The sequence below is a fragment of the Anomaloglossus baeobatrachus genome, chromosome 9 (assembly GCF_048569485.1).
Source record: "Anomaloglossus baeobatrachus isolate aAnoBae1 chromosome 9, aAnoBae1.hap1, whole genome shotgun sequence".
Lineage (NCBI taxonomy): Eukaryota > Metazoa > Chordata > Amphibia > Anura > Aromobatidae > Anomaloglossus > Anomaloglossus baeobatrachus.
In genome coordinates, this window is record NC_134361.1 from 55,844,327 (window position 1) to 55,865,179 (window position 20,853).

The 20,853-nt window shown below is 47.2% G+C and overlaps 1 protein-coding gene across 4 annotated transcripts in view; it reads left to right on the forward strand.

The window, feature by feature from the left end:
• DOCK11 (dedicator of cytokinesis 11) overlaps positions 1–20,853 on the forward strand; it is a 449,693-nt gene that overhangs the window by 199,989 nt on the left and 228,851 nt on the right. For all 4 annotated transcript variants that reach the window (XM_075323721.1, XM_075323722.1, XM_075323724.1 and 1 more), the window contains exons 24-26: positions 9,595–9,713; positions 13,539–13,608; positions 15,354–15,479. In XM_075323721.1, the coding sequence (XP_075179836.1) occupies positions 9,595–9,713; positions 13,539–13,608; positions 15,354–15,479 (315 nt within the window). The remainder of the gene's footprint in view (positions 1–9,594; positions 9,714–13,538; positions 13,609–15,353; positions 15,480–20,853) is intronic.

A 20,853-nucleotide genomic window follows, 5' to 3' on the forward strand; every position in this document is an offset into this window, starting at 1 on the left:
TAGACTCCTGAACTAGAGGAGTGACATTATATGAGGGTAAATCTTTTGGACCTCCTTAGGTGGAGCAATCTTGTCATACCATATATTGCTGGTTTGTGTAAACTGCTATTGTCTGAATACTACTGTAATAGTGTACACTGTATATCATGTGTGGCTTTTATGCAGTTTAAGCCTTACATGTGGTGGACGTGCTGCAGTTCTGCCACATATGGGACAGTGTTATTCCCTTACACGGAAAATCTGAATGTATACATGCAGTTGATTGTTCCAATAGCTGTGATTTATTGTTGACATGGATGCAATTCCTGGTGTGGTCCAGGTTTTATATTTTTACTAATACTTACAAGTTGTGTCACCACCATTGTGAATAAATATGTACACTTTGCACTTTAGAAACTCGTTTGTTCTCCTTGTTTATGCGTAATCATGAGTTTGTGCCACCCGTGTGGTCCTCAGACACTTGGGACCCCCGGGATCTTCTTGAGCATGGTTTTCTGGAATTTTGTTTATATATTGTTACTTCTTTTGTCACTTACTGTATGAAGTGTGACGAGAAATGTGTGGTTTAGATTTATTTATTTTACAGTGCTCTAATGGCATCATTATCACTGTCCCCATTGGGGCTCACAATCTACATTCCCTATCAGTATGTCTTTGGAGTGTGGGAGGAAACCGGAGAACCCGGAGGAAACCCACGCAAACACGGGGAGAAGATGCAAACTTACTTTATAACATGATATACCATACTTTTGAGATTATAAGACACACTCCCCCCCCCCCCCCCCAAAAAAATATATATATAGCTCACCGGAGGTGGTGAATAGGGGTCACAAGAGGCAACTGAAGGACGTCAGCGGTGGCACGAGTGGGGCTGGGAGGAGGAGGTGTCGCAGCGGGGCAATACAGGCGCCATTGATCTCCGAGCAGTGGACGCGATGGGCTTCAGGAAAATGGCTGCGGAGATCAATCTGTGCAAGCACTCGTGCATCCATTTTCCTGAAACCCATCGCTTACACTGCCCAGAGATCAATGGCGCCCACATCGCATCACTGCAACACCCCGTCCTCCAAGCCCTGGGCCATCGTGCTGTCATCCTTCAGCTGCGTCCCTACTCCTTGTGACCCCGCTCCACCGGTGAGCTATATCTAGATTATAAAACGGGCCACCTTTTTTAGCATTAAATTTTTTTTTTCTTTTTTTTTTCTTGTAAATTAGGGGTTATCTTATAATTCGGTGCGTTTTTTAAGGCAAAACATACAATATTTATATTTATAACACAAATTGGGATAACTTGTAGCACAAATCTATACTTGCTGGTAACCTGCATAGATTTCACTCCATGGCACATGGACAGCCATTTATGCATCATTTAATAAATTAGGCAAGCCTTAGCTCGACATACTGTGGCTTAAGGCTGGTGTATGAAGGCTGACATAATGAGAATGCATCACATGTGATAAGACAAGAAAGTTTTAAGGAGTTTCTCAAATAAGATTTCTAAAGTATTGGATGATACCATTGGATCAGATTTTCAACTTTCCCCTATATCATCCTTTTACATAGTTACATAGGTTGAAAAAAGCCCTAGGTTCATCTAGTTCAACCTTTCTCCACCAATTATATATTTTGTCATTATGTCATTTATAACCGACAGTGTTGTGTGTAGCGAGGAAATCATCCAGCCCTTTTATAGTATCTGCCTATTAATACTACCCCTTAAGCCCGCTTTACACGCTACAATATATCTTACAATGTGTCGGCGGGGTCACGTCGTAAGTGACGCACATCCGGCATCGTAAGGTACATTGCAGTGTGTGACAGCTACGTGCGATTGCGATTGAACGTTAAACCGTTCATCGCATACACGTCGTTGAATCCTGACGAATTGCACGTTGGGTTGTTCAATGTTCCCGAGGCAGCACACATCGCAGTGTGTGACACCCCGGGAACATTGAACAGATCTTACCTGCATCCCGCGGCTCCCGGCCCACAATGCGGAAGGAAGGAGGTGGGCGGGATGTTTACGTCCCGCTCATCTCCGCCGCTCCGCTTCTATTGGCCGGCTGCCGCGTGACGTCGATGTGACGCCGAACGTCCCTCCCACTCCAGGAAGTGGACGTTCGCCGCCCACAGTGAGGTCGTATGGACGGGTAAGTACGTGTGACGGGGGTTAATCGTTTGTGCGGCACATTCAACAAATTGAACGTTCCGCACATACGATGGGGGCATTGCAAATCACATACCATATCGTATGCGAAATTGCAACGTGTAAAGCAGGCTTAAAAGTCAGCATTTCACAATCTTACTACTCTAACTGTAAAGAACCCTTTCCTATTTAGCTACCGGACCCTGATGGACACTTATTCCCTGTGACATTAACCTAAAGGTCAGAGATCAAACAGGTGTAATGCTATTGAAAAGATTTATAGATTTATAGAAGCCTGTGCTTGGCAGCCAATAAAAATGTAATGGATAGGGGGTTTTTTTAGTTGTCCACAGACTCCCATATTATATTCACAGCCCTTTTGCTGGTAAAAAAAAAAAGCAATTCAATGATAACCCAATGTTGAGCTTTTTTCCAGGAAAAATTGTTACACTCTGTAATCTCTAGTGCAGGGTCTGGGCTGCTGGAGCGTTAGGCCTTGTGCGCATGGTGCGTTTTCGATGCGTTTTTTAGTGCAGTTTTGGTACAGATTGTGTCCCAAATCTGCATGTCTATCTTTATACCAGCAAAGTTAGTGAGAAATCCAAAATGCTGTGTGCTTGTTCTTTATTTTTTCCCTTGCAGATTTGGTGCAGAAAATAATCTGCAGCATGTCAATTGTTGGTGCTTTTTTTCTGCGTTTTGTAGCCCTTCCACTCATTGACTTCTTAAAAAAACGCATGGCACAAAAGCGCACCAAAATGCATTCTTTTTTTTGGTGCATTTTTCTGCCAGAAGGTGCAAATTTCATGCAGAAAAGTTTTGCACCAAATCTCCAGCGTGTTCTCATAGCTTTACTAAAGAAATGACTGTTCTTTGTCAGGGCGGCACGGTGGCTCAGTGGTTAGCACTGCAGCCTTGCAGCGCTGGGGTCCTGGGTTCAAATCCCAACAAGGACACCATCTGCAAGGAGTTTGTATGGGTGGGTTTTCTCCGGTTTCCTCCCACACTCCAAAAACATACAGATAGGGACTCTAGATTGTGAGCCCCAATGGGGACAGTGTTACCAATGTATGTAAAGCGCTGTGGAATTAATAGCGCTATATAAATGAATAAAATTATTTTCTTTGTCGCTCCTAATTGGGAGACCCAGACAATTGGGTGTATAGCTATTGCCTCTGGAGGCCACACAAAGTATTACACTTAAAAGTGTAAGGCCCCTCCCCTTCTGGCTATACACCCCCAGTGGGATCACTGGCTCACCAGTTTTGTGCTTTGTGCGAAGGAGGCAACACATCCACGCATAGCTCCACTTTTTAGTCAGCAGCAGCTGCTGACTATGTCGGATGGAAGAAAAGAGGACACATATAGTGTCCCCAGCATGCTCCCTTCTCACCCCACTGTATGTCGGAGGTGTTTGTAAGGTTGAGGTACCCATTGCGGGTACGGCGGCAGGAGCCCACATGCTGATTCCTTCCCCATCCCTTTTTACAGGGCTCTGGGTGAAGTGGGATTTACCGGTCTCCAGGCACTGAGACCGTGCTCCATCTACAGCCCCTGGAGAAGATGCTGGATGGAGCGGAGTACATCAGGGACATGGCCCTGCTTCCTCAAGGTACTCTGTGTCCCCGTGCATTTGGCGCTCACACCGCAGCATGCTGGGTGTTGTAGTGCGCCGGGGGACATCAGCGCTGCGGCGCCTGTGCCATGGCCTCATTCAGCTTCGCTGAAGCAGGCTCACTTATGGGAATTGGTCGCGCCGGCCGCTGGGACTGCGGCGCGGCTGGCACTTGTAGTGCGCCGGGGACTTCAGCGCGGCCTGCGCTTTTACGGCGGCCGCGCTGATAACTAGAGTCCCCGGCTTTTGCGGCCTGCTTCCGTTCGTTCCCGCCCCCAGACCTGCCAGTCAGGAGAGGGGCGGGACGCTGGCCACTTCCAGGAATCGGTCGCGCCGGCCGCTGGCAGCGGCGCGGCTGGCACTTGTGGTGCGCCGGGGACTTCAGCGCGGCCCGCGCTTTTACGGCGGCCGCGCTGATAACTCGAGTCCCCGGCTTCTGGGCCTAGTCTCCCTTCGTTACCGCCCACAGCCCTGACAGTCAGGGTAGGGGCGTGACGCTGCATAGAGCAGCGCTGAGAGCTGGAGTATGTTTTGCATACTCCACCCCTCTCACTGTGTGCACTGTGAATCCGGATTCCCGCACTTTCTCAGGCACGCCCACGGCTTCCTTCTCTACAAGGACGCCGGCAGCCATTAGTGTCAGTTTCTGTACGATACAGAGACAAGTGTGGAAGACCCTGGCATTCTGATAGTCACACAATCGCTGCAACAGGCGTTAAGCAGCACCTGTGGTGCTAACCCCACTAGTGCAGAAGTGCACTTATAGATATGCTTGTACTATATACATTGCACTGTTTGGTCGCACGTTGTATATACCCTCCTGGATTATGCGGAGGAGTTATCAGCATATTCTCTGTGTAAAACAAAGGTGCAGAACCACATGTTTTTCTATACAGCTGGTACAGCATGTACGGCTATACGGCCGGCAGGTTACATAGACTCCCATTGTATGCACTAATGGCCAGGGGATGAGGACGGTGTCTGCAGTATTTACTGACAGTTTTTCTGAGACTATGGCTATGATACTAGAAGCCTAGCAGTCCGGACATGTCTCTCACAATATGGGCACTGTTGAATCATTGATCCATGGCCCCCCTCAGTGTGAATAACTAACAGCTCCGGGAATGTCACACGCATCCCAGAGTCACGGCTCTGCACGGACGTCAGTCCCAGACAGCCTAAGCGGGCTCGCTATGAGCGGCCTCGGTTTCATCAGGGTCCTAACAGAAGGACTCGCTGTGTAATGAGGCGGAAGTAGCGGCTCAGGATTCTGATCCTGAGACCGCTCTCAATCTGGATACACCTGATTGTGACGCCATAGTAAATAATCTTATAGCGTCCATCTATAGAATGTGGGTTATTTCTCACAGCTCCTCCAGTGGAGGAGTCAGCTTCACGTATTTTTCTGGACCACTCTGCCTTCAGAGAGGCAGTCCAGGAACACCACGCTTATCCAGATATGCGCTTCTCCAAACGGCTTAGGATACACGTTATCCCTGTCCCCTGACTTGGTCAAGGACTGGACCCAATGTCCCGAGCGGCATCCTCCAATCTCCAGGCTTGTAGCTAGATCCATAGTTGCAGTGGGAGATGGAACTGCAAACTCAAAGATGCCACTGACAGACAGATGGATCTCTGGTCGAAAGCCATCTATGAGGCTGTCGGCGCACCGTTGGCTCCGGCATTCTCTCCCTTGGGGCACTCCAAGCTATTTCAGCTTGTCTTACACAGATTGACACGGTTACACGTACATCTGTGCCGCAGGTGGCATCCTTAACCTCTCAAATGTCTGCATTTGTTTCTTCCGCGATTCAGGTTGTCCTGGACTCTGCGAACCGTGCGGCGGTAGCCTCCGCTACTCCGTGTTTTTAAGCAGAGCCTGGTCTGCTCGTTAAGTGAATGGAAGGCAGATTCTGCTTCCAAAAAAGGTTGCCTAACCAGTTGCCTTTTTCTGCTGACCGACTGTTTGGTGAGCGTTGGATGTAACCATTAAACAGTCCAGGGGTAAGGATTCATCCTTTCCTCAGCCCGGACACGACAAACCCCAACAGAGCAAGAGGCAGTCGGGGTTTTCGGCCTTTTCGAGGCTCGGGCAGGTCCCATTTTTCCTCGTCCAATGTGGACTCAAAAGGCTAAGAGGAGCTAAGATTCTTAGCGGGCTCAGTCTCGCCCAAAAAAGCGACAGTCTGAAAACCCGCTTCCAAGGCGGCTTCCTCATGACTTGCGGCCTCAGTCGGTAGCAGGCTCTCCCGCCTTGGCGATATTTAGCTGCCATAGGTCAATGACCATTGAGTGTGAGACATTCTGTCTCACGGGTACAGGATAGAGCTCACTTCTCGTCCTCCAACTCGATTCTTCAGAATTTCTCCACCTCCCGGCCGGGCCGCTGCTCTTCTGCAAACAGGGTGCACTCTATAGGCAGAAAGAGTGATGACCCCCGTTCCTCTTCAGGAACAAGGTCACGGTTTTTACCCCAAATTCTTTGCGGTACCTATAACAACGGGCCGTTCCGTCCCGTTCTGGATCTAAAAATGCTCAGCAAGCTCGTGGACACCAGGCGGTTCCGGATGGAATCCCTCCGCCATGTCATCGCCTCAAGGTCCCAAGGATATTTCCTAGCATCATTAGGCATCAAGGATGCTTATCCACACGTGCCGATTGATCCAGAGCACTAGCGTTTCTACGCTTCGTTATAGGAGACGAACACCTTCTGTTCGTAGCTCTACCTTCCGGCTAGCGACAGTCCAACTGGTCTTCGCCAAGGTCAGGGCAGCAGTAGTCACAGTCCTGCACTCTCAGGGTCACTCTGTGGTCCCGTATTTAGACGATCTACTTGTCAAGGCACTCTCTTAGGAAACATGCCAACACTGCCCGAACGTTGCGCTGGAGACTCTCTAGAGTTTTGGGTGGATCATCAACTTTTTAAAGTCAGATCCGACCCCGACCCTATCGATAACATATCTAGGCATAGAGTTTCTTACTCTCTCAGCGATAGTGAAGCTTCCGCTAGACAAACAGCATTCACTACGGGCTGCAAGCTCTTCTTTAAGAACCAGTCGCACACATTGAGACGCCTCATGCACTTCCTACGTAAGATGGTAGCAATGGAGGCAGTTCCTTTCGCGCAGTTTTACTGCGTCCACTACAATGGGACATTCTCCGCCAATGGGACGAGGAGTCTCTACGGTGGTGGCTTCTTCTCACCTCTTGGTCAAAAAGAAGGTCCTTCCTATCCCCATCCTGGGCGATAGTTACGACAGACGCGAGTCTATCAGGGTGGGGAGCAGTTTTTCTCCACTACAGCGCTCAGGGTACGTGGACTCAGCAAGAGTCCACCCTTCAGATCAATGTTCTTGAACACAGAGCACTGTATCTTGCCCTACAAACCTTCCAACAGCGGCTGGAAAGCAAGCATATCCGACTTCAGTCGGACAGCTCCACAGCGGTGGCATACATCAACCACCAAGGAAGAACGCGCAACCGGCAAGCCTTCCAGGAAGTCCGGCAGGTTCTGATGTGGGTGGAAGACACGGCATCCACCATATCCACAATTCACATCCCAAGTGTGGAAACTAGGAAGCTGACTTCCTAAGTCGCTGAGGTGTGGCCGAAAGAGTATGGTCTCCTCACCCGGACGGGTTTCAGGAGATCTGGCGCCGCTGACAGAGGCCGGACGTCGATCTAATGGCGTCACGGCACAACAACAATGTGCCAGCTTCATGGCACGGTTTCACAATCATCGAGCTCTGGCGGCAAACGCCTTAGTTCAGCATTGGTCGCAGTTCCAGCTACCTTAGGTGCCACCTCTGGCATTGTTGCCCAGAGTACTGCGCTAGATCAAGACCGACTGCGGCCGCGCCATCCTCGTCGCTACAAATTGGCCGAGGATGTTGTGGTACTCAGTTCTGTGGTGCCTCACGGTAGGCTAACCGGGGGCACTACCAGACCAATCAGACTGGCTGTCTCAAGGGCCATTCTTCCATTTGAATTCTACGGCCCTCAACCGGATGGTGTGGCATTGAGTCCTGGAACCTAGTGTCGTCAGGATTACCTCAGGACGTGGTTGCCACCATGAGACAGGCTAGCATACCAACGTCCGCCAAGATTGACCACAGGACGTGGAAGATGTTCTTGTCTCGGTGCTCGGCGCAGGGTGTTTCTCCCTGGCCGGTTGCATCGTCTATGTTTCCTTCCTTCCTGCAATCTAGGTAGGAAAATGGGTTGTCGCTCAGTTCCCTTTAGGGACAAGTCTCAGCGCTATCTGTATTTTTTCAGAAACGACGACTTCCTCAGGTACGCACGTTCCTACGGGGAGTTTGTCTTCTCAGCACTCCGTACAAGCGGCCGTTAGAGCCCTGAGATCTGAACAAGGTTCTAATTGCTCTCCAGATGCCGCCTTTCGAGCCTTTGAAGGATGTCTCCCTTCCCGTTTTTCACGGGAAGTGGCCTTCTAGTAACGGTCTCGTCTCTTAGGAGAGTTTCCGAGCTAGCAACGCTCTCATACAAACTCCCTTCCTGGTCCTTCACCAGGACAGGGTAGTTCTGCGTCCGATTCCGGAATTTCTCCCTAAGGTGGTATCCCATTTTCATATCAATCAGGATATCACCTCACCTTCTTTGTGTCCTCGTCCAGTCCATCAATTTCAGAAAGATTGGCATCTGTTGGTTCTGGTGAGAGCACTCAGGTTCTACTTCCCGCATGGCGCTCCTGCGCCACCCGGATGCACTCTTTGTCCTTGTCGCTGGTCGGCGTAAACAGTCGCAAGCTTCCAAATCCACCCTTGCTCGGGGGATCGAGGAACCAATTCTTGAAACCTACAGTTCTACTGGGCTTCTGGTTCTCTCAAGGCCGAAGGCCCATTCTACCAGAGCCGTGGGTGCATCCTGGGCATTACGGCACCAGGCTACGGCTCAGCAGGTGTGTCAGGCGCCCACCTGGTCGAGTCTACTTACTTTTACCAAGCATTATCAGATGCATACCTACGCTTCGGCAGACGCCAGCCTAGGTAGATAAGTCATTCAGGCGGCGGTTGGCCACCTGTAGGAGAGGGCCGTTTGACGGCCCTATCATGAGGTATTCTTTTACCCACCCAGGGATTGCTTTTGGACATCCCAATTGTCTGGGTCTCCCAATGGAGCGACAAAGAAGAAGGGAATTTTGTTTACTTACCGTAAATTCCTTTTCTTCTAGCTCCAATTGGGAGACCCAGCACCCGCCCTGTTTTCTCTGGGTTTTTCTGTTTTTTCGGGTACACATGTTGTTCATGTGGTATGGTTCAGTTCTCCGATGTTTCCTCGGATTGAATTGGTCTTTAAACCAGTTATTGGCTTTCCTCCTTCTTGCTTTGGCACTAAAACTGGTGAGCCAGTGATCCCACTGGGGGTGTATAGCCAGAAGGGGAGGGGCCTTACACTTTTAAGTGTAATACTTTGTGTGGCCTCCAGAGGCAATAGCTATACACCCAATTGTCTGGGTCTCCCAATTGGAGCTAGAAGAAAAGGAATTTACGGTAAGTAAACAAAATTCCCTTCATTATTATTATTTGTCCATTGAATCCCTGTTTTACAAAATACCTGTAAGTAATTAAAAAAAAATAATAATAATATTTATGTAGGTTCTCTAAAACACTTATTTTTACTTTTGTAAGATATCATTGACCAGAGTTTTTTCTTTATGGTCTTGGTTTCTCAAATTAAGATGAATGGAAGTGAGTGAATTTTACTTTTTTGTCTGTCGAAATATTTATCTGTAAAATTGACCATTTCTGCCATCTAGTGGAAACTTATATGTATTACATCATTAATGGTTTTTTTATCATATTATTCCTCGCAGTGTTTGCATGCCATGGAGGTCCACGTGATGGTCCAGTTCTTACCTGTAACTCTCATGCAGCTTTTTCAAGTTTTGACCTCACTTTTCACTGAAGACGAAGTAGCTTTAAATTGTACTTTGTAAGTGTTCTTTCCTTATGGCGATAGTAGATATTCTTGGAATTAGATGTTATGTCTGTATTAAGTGCAATAAGTCTGCCATCTAGTGGAAAAATGTCTTACACTATTAATGCATCTTGTCATTTCCTTTTACTAAAATTGTTCAGATTCCCTCCAGTATTGGTTACGGACAACCACCATTGTAAGAAAGTCTGATTTTAGAAATGTTTTAGATATAGCCCAATATCTTTCACTAGTGTCCTATGTCATGCCAGGCTATTGTTCAAAAAAACATAAAGGAAAAAGTATTCAACACTTAAAGGGAATCTGTCACCAGGTTTTTGCCACTTAATCTCAGAGCAGCATCATGAAGGAAAAGAGACCCTGATTCCAGCGATATGTCACTTACTGGGCTGCTTAGTGTAGCTTTTATAAAATCACTGTTTAATCAGCAATAGATTATCATTACAGGACTACTTGGCGTGCTGCAGGCAGTACGGAATATTCATGAGCTCTGTATAACTGCTAGATCTGCAGCAGAGAAAATATTAATTTTATCAATATGACAGCAAAAAGCTCAGTAAGTGACACATCGCTGGAAACAGTGTCTCTGTCTCTACATTATGCTGCTCTCAGATGAGGGAGCAAACACCTGGTGACAGATTCCCTTTAAATGGAGTCTGTGGGCACAAAATGACTGTTCAAACTGAGCTCAGGAGCTAATTGTGGTCAAGAAGTTTAGTGCATCCTCCTATTTACTTGTTTCACATCTATCTCCACCTCCTGCTTTCTTGATTGACAGCTGTGGTTTTGCACTAGCCAGAGAAGGGCAGAGATAAATGAGAAACAAGTAAATGGGAATTTATCAGTCACATCATGTGCTGGGTCTGAACAGTCATTTTACCCTGATATACTCCCTTTAGACACTATAGCTCCTTTTCAACTTCTTTTAAACCAATCTAAAACATTCCTAATGAATCCAGGTCATTTATTCTGTCAGTGTTAGAAGCCATCAAGTTAGGGACAAAAGTTTAAAGAGAAGCTGTCACTTCATTTATGCTGCTGTCACACTAGGTACGGGGAAGTACCAAGCGAATGGGAAGGGAAACTCTATGTCTAGGGAAGGAAGAGATGGTGACCCCTCAACCAAACCTACTGCTGGTCCCTGGGGTTCCTCACCACCCTAGATAAGTTATCACCTGTGCGCTGAGCCGGATACCTGATCTTAGTGCTGGGCCCTAAATAGGAAACAGATGGGATGAGCTCTACGTCAACCCCACTAAACACTAAAAAAAGACAACAAGGAGGACACACAGGGGAAAAGTGCATGAACTACTTATCTACAGATAACTCAGGCAGCAGTTCAGCAAAGTTGCAGCAACAATACTACACAGGAGTACAAGCCACGTGCTTGCAACCAGAGCTTAAATGAACTGAATAATATAACCAGCACAAGTCCAGGGAAAATGGGAGTATTTGAGCACATTGACAATACTGATAATCAGCATTTGGATGGAAAGAGAGCTCTGCTGGGTCTTAAAGGGGAAGAGATGAAAACTACTTATCCACAGATGACTCAGGTAGAAGTCCAGAAAGTTTTCAGCATTGATACCACAGAGGAGTACAAGCCACCTGCTTGCAACAAGAGCTTGAATAAACTGAATAATATCACCAGCACCAGTCCAGGGAAGATGGGAGTATTTGAGCACAATGAGAATACTGATAATCAGCATTTGGATGGAAAGAGAGCTCTGCTTGGTCTTAAAGGGGAAGAGATGAAAACCCAGCAGGAAAGTTACCTAGTACAATGAATACTAACAGCAGGAATAGTAGAAAGTCATGGAGTATTTTGCGCAGCCAAACGCTGTGACCTTCTAGTGCCAGAAACCATATGATTGTCTGTCACCTGTGACACACCCGTGACAGCTGCCCATACAACACCCACAACAATCAGATCCTGGTAGTACGATTCAGAGAAAATATAGCTTAAAGGTCTGACTGAGGACCATAAACAGAGATGAGACTAGTCTGCTTCTGCCACATCCGGCTTCTTGTAGTCTCTTTTTTTAGTCTACCTGCATATCCAAGTCCCTGCACAGTGGTGGTCAGAACTTGCAAGGATAACTGTAGAAGTTCATATATAGGCAGGCCATGATATTTAGTGCCTCAGAGAAGCTGCAAAAAGACACCTGTGGATTTTCTGAGTAGCAGAATCACTTAAAGGGGTTCTCTGGAAATGGGGGAAAAAAACTAAACAACTAAAAGGAAATGTCAATATAAATAAATTCTGAAATACATTTGTAGAGCCACTCAGGGCACTACTAGGTACTGCATACTCACAAAGATGCAGAGCCTACCCCCTGGGACCTGGAACACCAGTGTCAGTAACATCTACACACACACTAAAATCCTAGTTCCCATGACACACCAGGGGGCATGGACTAGTCAAACACTGGGGGATGGCCACCTAGAGGGCGGAGCCTGACCAGGGGACTAGACAGCCTGGTGGGAGTGGATAGTAGGCAGAACAGTAGTGTACAGTGAAGTGCACAGATGTGCCTCGAGCTGGGTCGTTTAACAGTGACCCGGGGGCATAGGAGAGTGGACGCCCGAGTACCGCTGGGACCAGAGCACGCACGGGGCACAGGGCCCCAGTCAGGCGACAGTTTCAGACGGCCTGGCAAATACCTGCAGAGTGAGGGGACCTTCACGGACCTCACTGACCTACAGATCCGGGGGTATCAGCAGTAAAGCAAGGATCAGGGTTCGGGACACAGACCAGCCCTACAGGGTCCACTCTGCCCGTCGTACGGACAAGAAGACTGCCACACAAAAGGGACAGACGGGCCCCAAACGTTCCACGCTACGGGGACCCAACCACACTGAGAGTGCCGGGGACAGAGCAACCGAGTTACCAAGCTGGCACTGGCTATCCAGGGACTGGAACCGGTGTCCGAGGGTCAAGAGTGCGTAGAGACTGTTAATTACAACCCCAGTGTGGCCTCCCTTATTCCGGAACTTCCACCATACAGATAACTGGGCTCAGCCCTACCTGCGGAGGGCCTACCACCACAGCTGCCATTATCACCAACCCCAGGGACAACCAACCCAGCAGCAGCGGTGCCATCAACCTAACCACAACCTGCAGATGACGTCACACTAATGACTATAATTCTCCCTGTAAATATTCCCCTTTTAAAAAAGCCCCCAGGGCACGGGACGGCCACCAAAGTGACATTCCCCAGTGATACACTACCTGGGACCGAGTACCCCATTCCCTGGGCGACACACATTTATTTAGCGAATCACAATAGTTTTGTCTAGGGAAGTAATCACTGAGAGAAACCTGTCCTATGTTAGGACAGATGTCTGTGAGCATGTGCAGTAGAAGCTCTGCCCTCCTTCATATGTAGGAAGATGTGCTCCACTACTAGTACAGGAGATAGCAGAGGTGATGAGATTCATGCTCACTTCTGTGTGCCCTGTCTTCATAATTCACAATATATGTATCTCCAGGTTACAGCAAAGGAGCGTCCTACTGCACATGCTCACAGGCATCTGTCCTAACCTTCTAGGACAGGTTTCTGTCAGTGCTACAATGTGGCGGCCATTTTAATTTTATGGTGATCACCTCCCTAGACAAAATGATTGGGATTTGCTAATTATATGTATTTAGGAATATGTTTATAATGACATTTTCTTCCGTTATTCATTTTTTATATATATTCCCAGAGAACCCCTTTAAATACTGTAGCATTGGCTTTTTTTAGATATCCATTAAGGTTAATGATATATAATCCTTTGTATTTTCCAATTCATGTAATTAAAGTCATGTTTTCATTGAAGGGTTCTTCTCCATATTGTGTCCAAGTGCCATGAAGAAGGTTTAGATCACTACCTTCGGTCTTTTATAAAGGTAAGATGAACCTTTAAAAGGATGTCACATGACGGCACACACACCATCCTAGTGAAATCCGTTTTTCTAAATACATTTATCGCATGTTGCAGAGAACACTGGAAATGAGTGAGGTCTGTCGATCTCTGTCGATCGCTCTCTTTCTCTGTCGATCAGCCTCTCTCTCTCAGTCTCTATCTCTCTCTGTCGGTCTCTCCCTCCCCCCCTCTCTCATACTCATCGATCCCCGATCAGCAGCGCAGCGCTGCACGGCTGTCACAAAGCTCCGGCGGCTTTTCCTCTTTTGAAAAAGCCGGCCACTCATTATTCCATCACGTATTCACTGCTTTCCCCGCCCACTGGGGCCTATGATTGGTTGCAGCCCCCACGCTGAGTGACAGCTGTCACACTGCACCCAATCACAGCTGCCGATGGGCAGGTCTATATCGTGCAGTAAAATAAATAAATAATTTAAAAAAAACGGTGTGCAATCCCCCCCCAATTTTCAGACCACCCAGGGTAAAGCCATACGGCTGAAGGCTGGTATTGTCAGTAGGGGGGCCCTACGTTACCCCCCACCCTAAATTATCAGCCAGCAGCCGGCCCGGAATTGCATCATCCATTAGATGCAACAGTTCCGAGACTGTACCCGGCTCATTCCGAATTGCCCTGGTGTGGTGGCCATCGGGGTAATAAGGAGTTAATGGCAGCAGCCCATAGCTGCCACTAAGTCCTAGGTTAATCATGGCAGGCGTCTCCCTGAGATACCTTCCATAATTAACCTGTAAGTTAAAGAAAATAAACACACACATCCAAAAATCCTTTATTTGAAATAAATGACAAAAAAAACCACCCTCTTTCACCACTTTATTAAAGTCCCCAAATACCCCTCCAGGTCCGACGTAATCCACAGAGGTCCCGCGACGCTCTGCTACATCGGAAGCTGACAGAGAGCGGCCACAGACCACAACCGCTCTCTGTGAGCTCCACAGAGCAAATGAAGTGAGTCGCGCTATCAGCGATGACGTCACTCACGTTACCCGCGGCCACAGATCTCAGCGGGAGGACTTCAGCTGTGGCCGCGGGTAACCTCAGTGACGGCACCGTTGATCGCGCAGATCACTTCAGTCACTCAGGGGATTTGCGGTCACCGGTGAGACCATCACCGGTGACCGAAAATCAGGCCACGACACACAGACAGAGCCGCAGGATGACAATGAAGTCGGGTGAAGTTCATCCGAGTTCATTCTGATCGCGTGGCTCTGTCTGTGTCTGCTGTCAGCGGCCATGTAGCAGAGCTGGATGGCAGATGACATACTGTAGCTGCTCAGAATAAAAACGGATCACACACAGATTGCACATGGGCTACAATCTAGAGAATAATCACAGAATCGCATTGCTGTTGCATTGCACACGGATCAACACTCGGACAGAGCTCATGCTACTTTCTAGCATGAGAATCGGTCCGATTTTCCAATCGCAAGTGCGACTCCGGCCTTATAAAGTGATTTTTATGTTGTACACAGCGGCCTGGGCTCTTATATACAGTATTCTGGAATGCTGTATATAAGAGCCCACTGGTGGTGGCTGCAGCTTATAGTCACCAAATCTGGTGACAGGTTCCCTTTAATATATGGGAGATTGCTTGTTAGCATATAAGCTTGATTAATTGCATTACAATTTATAAATATAAAAGTTTACTTCTTTTTTTTTTGCTGCTTTTTTGTGAAGTTTCGTCAGTGATTATTGTTGTGTATTTTTTGCAGTACGTCTTCAAAACAGAGAAGCTTTCTTCTCCGCAGAGCAAGACGCTCCATGAGATTCTGGCTACCACAATGATTACAGTTCTGAAGCAGTCAGCCGACTTCTTGGCTATAAATAAGTTACTAAAGGTAATGCGGCCAAGTGTTTTTGCTGGGTTTTGTCAATGTCTAAAAAGTAGTTTGTTGTTGCCGTTATACCATAACGTAGATGAGGTTTTATATATTTTATTTTATTTTATCGCATTATCTTTTGAATCCTTCCTTTTTCTGTAAATGTGTAATTATGTTTTATTTTGATTTGTTTATTGTTTTTTTTAGTGTATTTGTTCCAAAACAATTATTTTGCTCTTGTATTAGTTGTTTTTATTTGTTTATTATTGCCATTTACCTCTCTAGGGCAACACCAAATTATACCAGATTACACCGTTGTTCACATAACCACTTTTACTTCCTGATTTTAAGGATATAATTCCCAATGATATTACAGCACCATTAAAGGGAAGGTGCCGTCAATTTTTTTTTTTTTTTTTTTTTTAATAACTGAAAAAAATGTAAATTATTAATGTTTTAATGTCTTGTTTAAATATTATCATTTGTTTTTAATGGAGTAAAATATGAAAAAATAATTTAAAAAGTTTGATATTTTCCACGTTTAAACACTAGGGGGAGCAGCTGCTGAAAACGAAGTGTAAACTAGCCTAGATTACAACTGCAGTAAAGTGGGCAGAATCTGCTCTCCTGTGTGTGATGTCCCCTCCCCCTCCCAATCTGGGTGTTTCCAAAAGGATAAGGGAGGAGGAAATTTAGGATCACAGTGCAGAGCCATTTTTGTTGGTTATTGCAAAGTGATCCTGAATTGTGGAACATGTCACCGAGGACGCCCGCAATGCTCTGCTACAAGAATGCCCACCCTCAATGCTTATCTAAACACGCACATCCGCATTACTCCGCATGCACGCACGCACGCCCTAATGCTTTGCTACACCCACCCCCACAATGCTCTCCTACACACGGACGCCCACAATGCTCTGCTACACACGCAGCCTCGTAATGCTCTGCTACACACGCACACCCACAGGGCTCTGCTACACATGCACGCCCACAACGCTCTGCTACACACATGCCTATAATTCTCTGCTAAACGCATGCCCACAATGCTGTGCTGGATGCACGCCCACAATGCTGGGGTACACGCACACCCGCAATGCTCTGCTACACATGCACAGCCACAATGCTTTGCTACACGCATGCTCACAATGCTGTGCTACACACGCACGCCCACAATGCTCTGCTAAGTGCACTCCCACAATGGCCTGCTACACGCACCTCCTGTGAGCCTGGTGTCTCGGCAGCAACTCCTGTTACCGCTGAGTACAGTGACAAGAGAAGCTGCCGGTGATCGCAGCTAACGTACTCACCTCATTCTTGGACCTCCTCCACAAACTGCAGCTTGTCCTGTCAGGGTTGAGCCTAGAATATACAGGTCCCTTCCAGGTCCCGACGGCAGCCCGCATATTTTAGTGTCTTCATTCGTGAGTCTGTTACAATGTACGGGTTGCAGTCAGGACCTGTAAGGAGCCCATACATTCTAGTTTCTTCAGTAATGAATCAGCTAAAATGTATGGGCTCCTTACAGGTCCTGAATAAATCTCGTACATTGTAACACACTCACTAATGCCCATTACAAAATTTAAACAGCTGTGACACGGCAGAGCACAAACCCCACAAAAACTCTGAAAATGTCTTATGGTTCCAACACGTTAGCAGCAGATCCTGTAATTTTTGAGGTGCGCCCTTCCTGGATTGGAATTTTTTTTTTTTTCAAACATTTAATTAAATTATTTATTTTATTCATTGAAATAGCGCTATCATATTCCACAGCGCTTTACAGACATCATCATCACTGTCCCCATTGGGGCTCACAATTTAAATGCCCTATCTGTATGTCTTTGGAGTGTGGGAGGAAACCCACGCAAACACGGGGAGGACTTACCGAAGTTGTGCTTAGTCTCTCAGATGTTCGAATGGATTGACATCTGGAGGACAACTCATCACCTTGAACTCTTTCACATGGTCCCCAAAACATTTTTTTGCAATCTTGAGGGGAGTATTATCCTGCTGAAAGAGGCACTGCTCCTAGGAAATACTTTGGGACTTACTAAATACAACATATCAAAAACACTTCAAAAGACAAGACATTTCGGAGGGCCTCTGACCCTGTCGTCAAGCCAGTTGCTGCTTGCCAAAGTTGCTGAAATTCTTACACTTGTTTATTTTTCCTACTTTCATCATCTCAACTTCAATGACCGTCTAGTCACTTGCTGCCATACTTATCTCTCCGTTGACAGATGCCATTATCACAGGATTAATCGCTAGTGATTTTAAAGAGTTTGTCTGCTTCCAGTGGACAATTTTTTTTACTTAAGTTCATGTATTTTGAGTTAAAAATATTTTTTATTTAGGCCGGGGCCACACGGGGCACTAGTGCGATCCACGCATGACACTCGTCTCGCGCTGGCAGCACAGCAGCGCCAAGTGTCATGCTAGTATCCCTGCGACTGAGGTCCGACTGTGCGAGCGGACCTCAACTGCTGAAGGCGGGGCGGCGCTGCGGAGGTGAGGGAGGGATTTATCTCCCTCTCTTCTCCGTTGTCAGCTATTGCGATTCTCGCTCTGCACGCACGGTACAACAGTGTACCGCAAGTACAGTGCCATTTTTCTCTCGCCCCATACACCTGAATGGGTGCGAGAGAAAGAGTCTCGCATTACAATCGCAGCATGCTGCCATTGTTTTCTCGGTCTGATTAGGGCTGAGAAAATAATTGCTCATGGGTGCTGACACCCAGGCTAATATTGGTCCGAGTGGAATGCGATGTTTTATCGCACTCCACTCGCACCGTTTTTCTCACCATGTGTCTTAGGCCATAGGGTTAATGTCATGATGTGACTGCAGGATAGCGAGGGACAGGGGGCTCCTATACTATCCCTCATGCTAGGGGACCCAAGACTATCCCTAACCTCAGGGATACCATGACTAAGGGGTACTTTGCACACTGCAACATTGCTAGCCGATGATAGCGATGCCGAGCGCGATAGTACCCGCCCCCGTCGCACATGCGATCTCTTGTGATAGCTGCCGTAGAGAACATTATTGCTACGGCAGCTTCACACGCACTTACCTGCCCTGTGACGTCGCTCTGGCCGGCGACCCGCCTCCTTCCTAAGGGGGCGGGTCGTGCGGCGTCACAGCGACGTCACAAGGCAGGCGGCCAATAGAAGCGGAGGGGCGGAGATGAGCGGGACGTAAACATCCCGCCCACCTCCTTCCTTCCGCATAGCCGGTGGAGGCAGGTAAGGAGATGTTCCTCGCTCCTGCGGTGTCACACACAGCGATGTGTGCTGCCACAGGAACGAGGAACAACATCGTATCTCCTATTGGTGCGACATTATGAAAATGACCGACACTACACAGATCACCGATTTTCGACGCTTTTGCGATCGTTTATCGGCGCATCTAGGCTTTACAGATTGCAGCGTCGTTACTTGCGCCGGATGTGCGTCACTTTCGATTTGACCCTGACAATATCGCAGTAGCGATGTCACAACGTGCAAAGTACCCCTAAGACTTTGTAAGTCGAAATGCATTCGTTTGAGCACAGCAGATTTAACGTTTAGTGGCTTATTTGCATGTCTTACTACATTTTTCAATAAACTTATTTTTAATGGACTTGGACGTTGGAGGATCTTTTTCTCTTAACCTTAAGGTTACCCCTAATCGTGGAGTTGCAGATGTGGTAAAGGCAGGCACCGGATAAATGATAAGTGAGGCCACCCCATTTACCCAACAGCAGCAACACCTGCTCACCATTGTCTTCATGCCCTGATAAGTTAAAGTATGTATTTGGAGCAGGATTTACCGTACTTTATTTTTTTCCTTGTAGACTTATTAAATAGATACAAGGGGCTGCTGATAAGTCTTTGGCTTTGTACTCTTTTTTGTTTCTATGGTAACGAATGTTACATCACATGAAAGCCTTATGTGGCTGATATGTTTTCAAAATTTTGTGTTTGTGCTTATGGCAACAGTGTTCTACGCACGCAGGAAAACATAATGGCGGAGTCTAATGTGATATTCACAGCAACTGAGAGCAGAGGAGTGATAAAATTCTTGTTTCTGCAAGTAAAGTCTGCAAAGGATATGGTGATATGTCGCAGACATTGGGGGATCAACACCCTTCATATTCCACAGTTAAGAACTGGGTTGCCAAATTTAAAAAGGGCCATTTCAGCACCAATGATGAGGAACGTCCTGGACGACCGAGAGTGGTTTTTGTTCCGGAGATCGTCGATGCTGTGCACAACCCCATACTGGAGAATCAACAAATTTCAGCTAAAGCAATAGCAGACATCATGGGGATTTCCCGTGAACGTGTTTGTGTCATTATCCAACAACATTTGGACATGGGGAAGCAATCTGCAAAGTAGGTCCCCATCCCCAAATGTTTGACAACAGATCAGAGAAGGAAAAACGTCCCGGTCTAATTGTCAGCGTTTCCGGACTGATAAGAACTTCCTGGATCCACTGTTCGCTATGGATGAGACCTGGATTTATTTGTATGACCCTGAAAACAAGGAGCAGTCAAAAGAGTGGAGGCACAGTCGTTGTCCTTGTATAAAGAAGTTCAGGGTGCAAATATCAGCTACAAAGGTAATGGCGTCTGTGTTCTGGGATAAGGAGCGAGTGCTGCTAGTGGATTACCTTCAAAAGGGTTCCACCATCAATGCAAGATTTTGCATTGAACTTTTGGACCAATTGAAGGCAGCTCTGAAGGCCAAAAGATGCAGCAAGCTGTCCAAAGGAATCTTGTTCCTGCAACACAATGCCTCCGCTCACACTGCACAAGCGACCACGGCAAAACTGTCAGAGCTGAGCTTCCAGCTGGTTGACCACCCACCTTATTCACCAGATCCAGTTCCCTCCAACTAAAATTTGTTTCCAAACCTGAAGAAACACCTCAAGGGTACCAAATTTCACACTATTTCTGATGCCTTGGCTGCTACGAATGCCTGGTTTGAGGCACAACCGAAATCCTTCTTTTCTTTATCGTTCCTTATGGGAGACCCAAACCATGGGTGTATAGCTACTGCCCCCGGAGGACACACAAAGTTACTACACTCAAAAACGTGTAGCTCCTCCCTCCTAGCATATACACCCCCTGCCAGCCAGATCTAGCCAGTTTTTTGCTTTGTGTCAGGAGGAATCACACACACACATGCATTCTCTTTGATTTTTCATTTTTTTCTAAAGATTTGGAAGAAAAGCGGGTCCACTGGACTCCCGGCATGTCCCTTCACACTCCCCTGGCGGCAGTGCTGTTAAGGTTGACTTCAGGGCAGGAGCCCTTCATGCCGCGCTCCTTCACCATCCCTAGTGGCTCTGGCTTGAAGTGGGAGCCAACACGGTTCTCTCTGCCTTGCAGGAGACCGGCCTCCATCCGCAGCC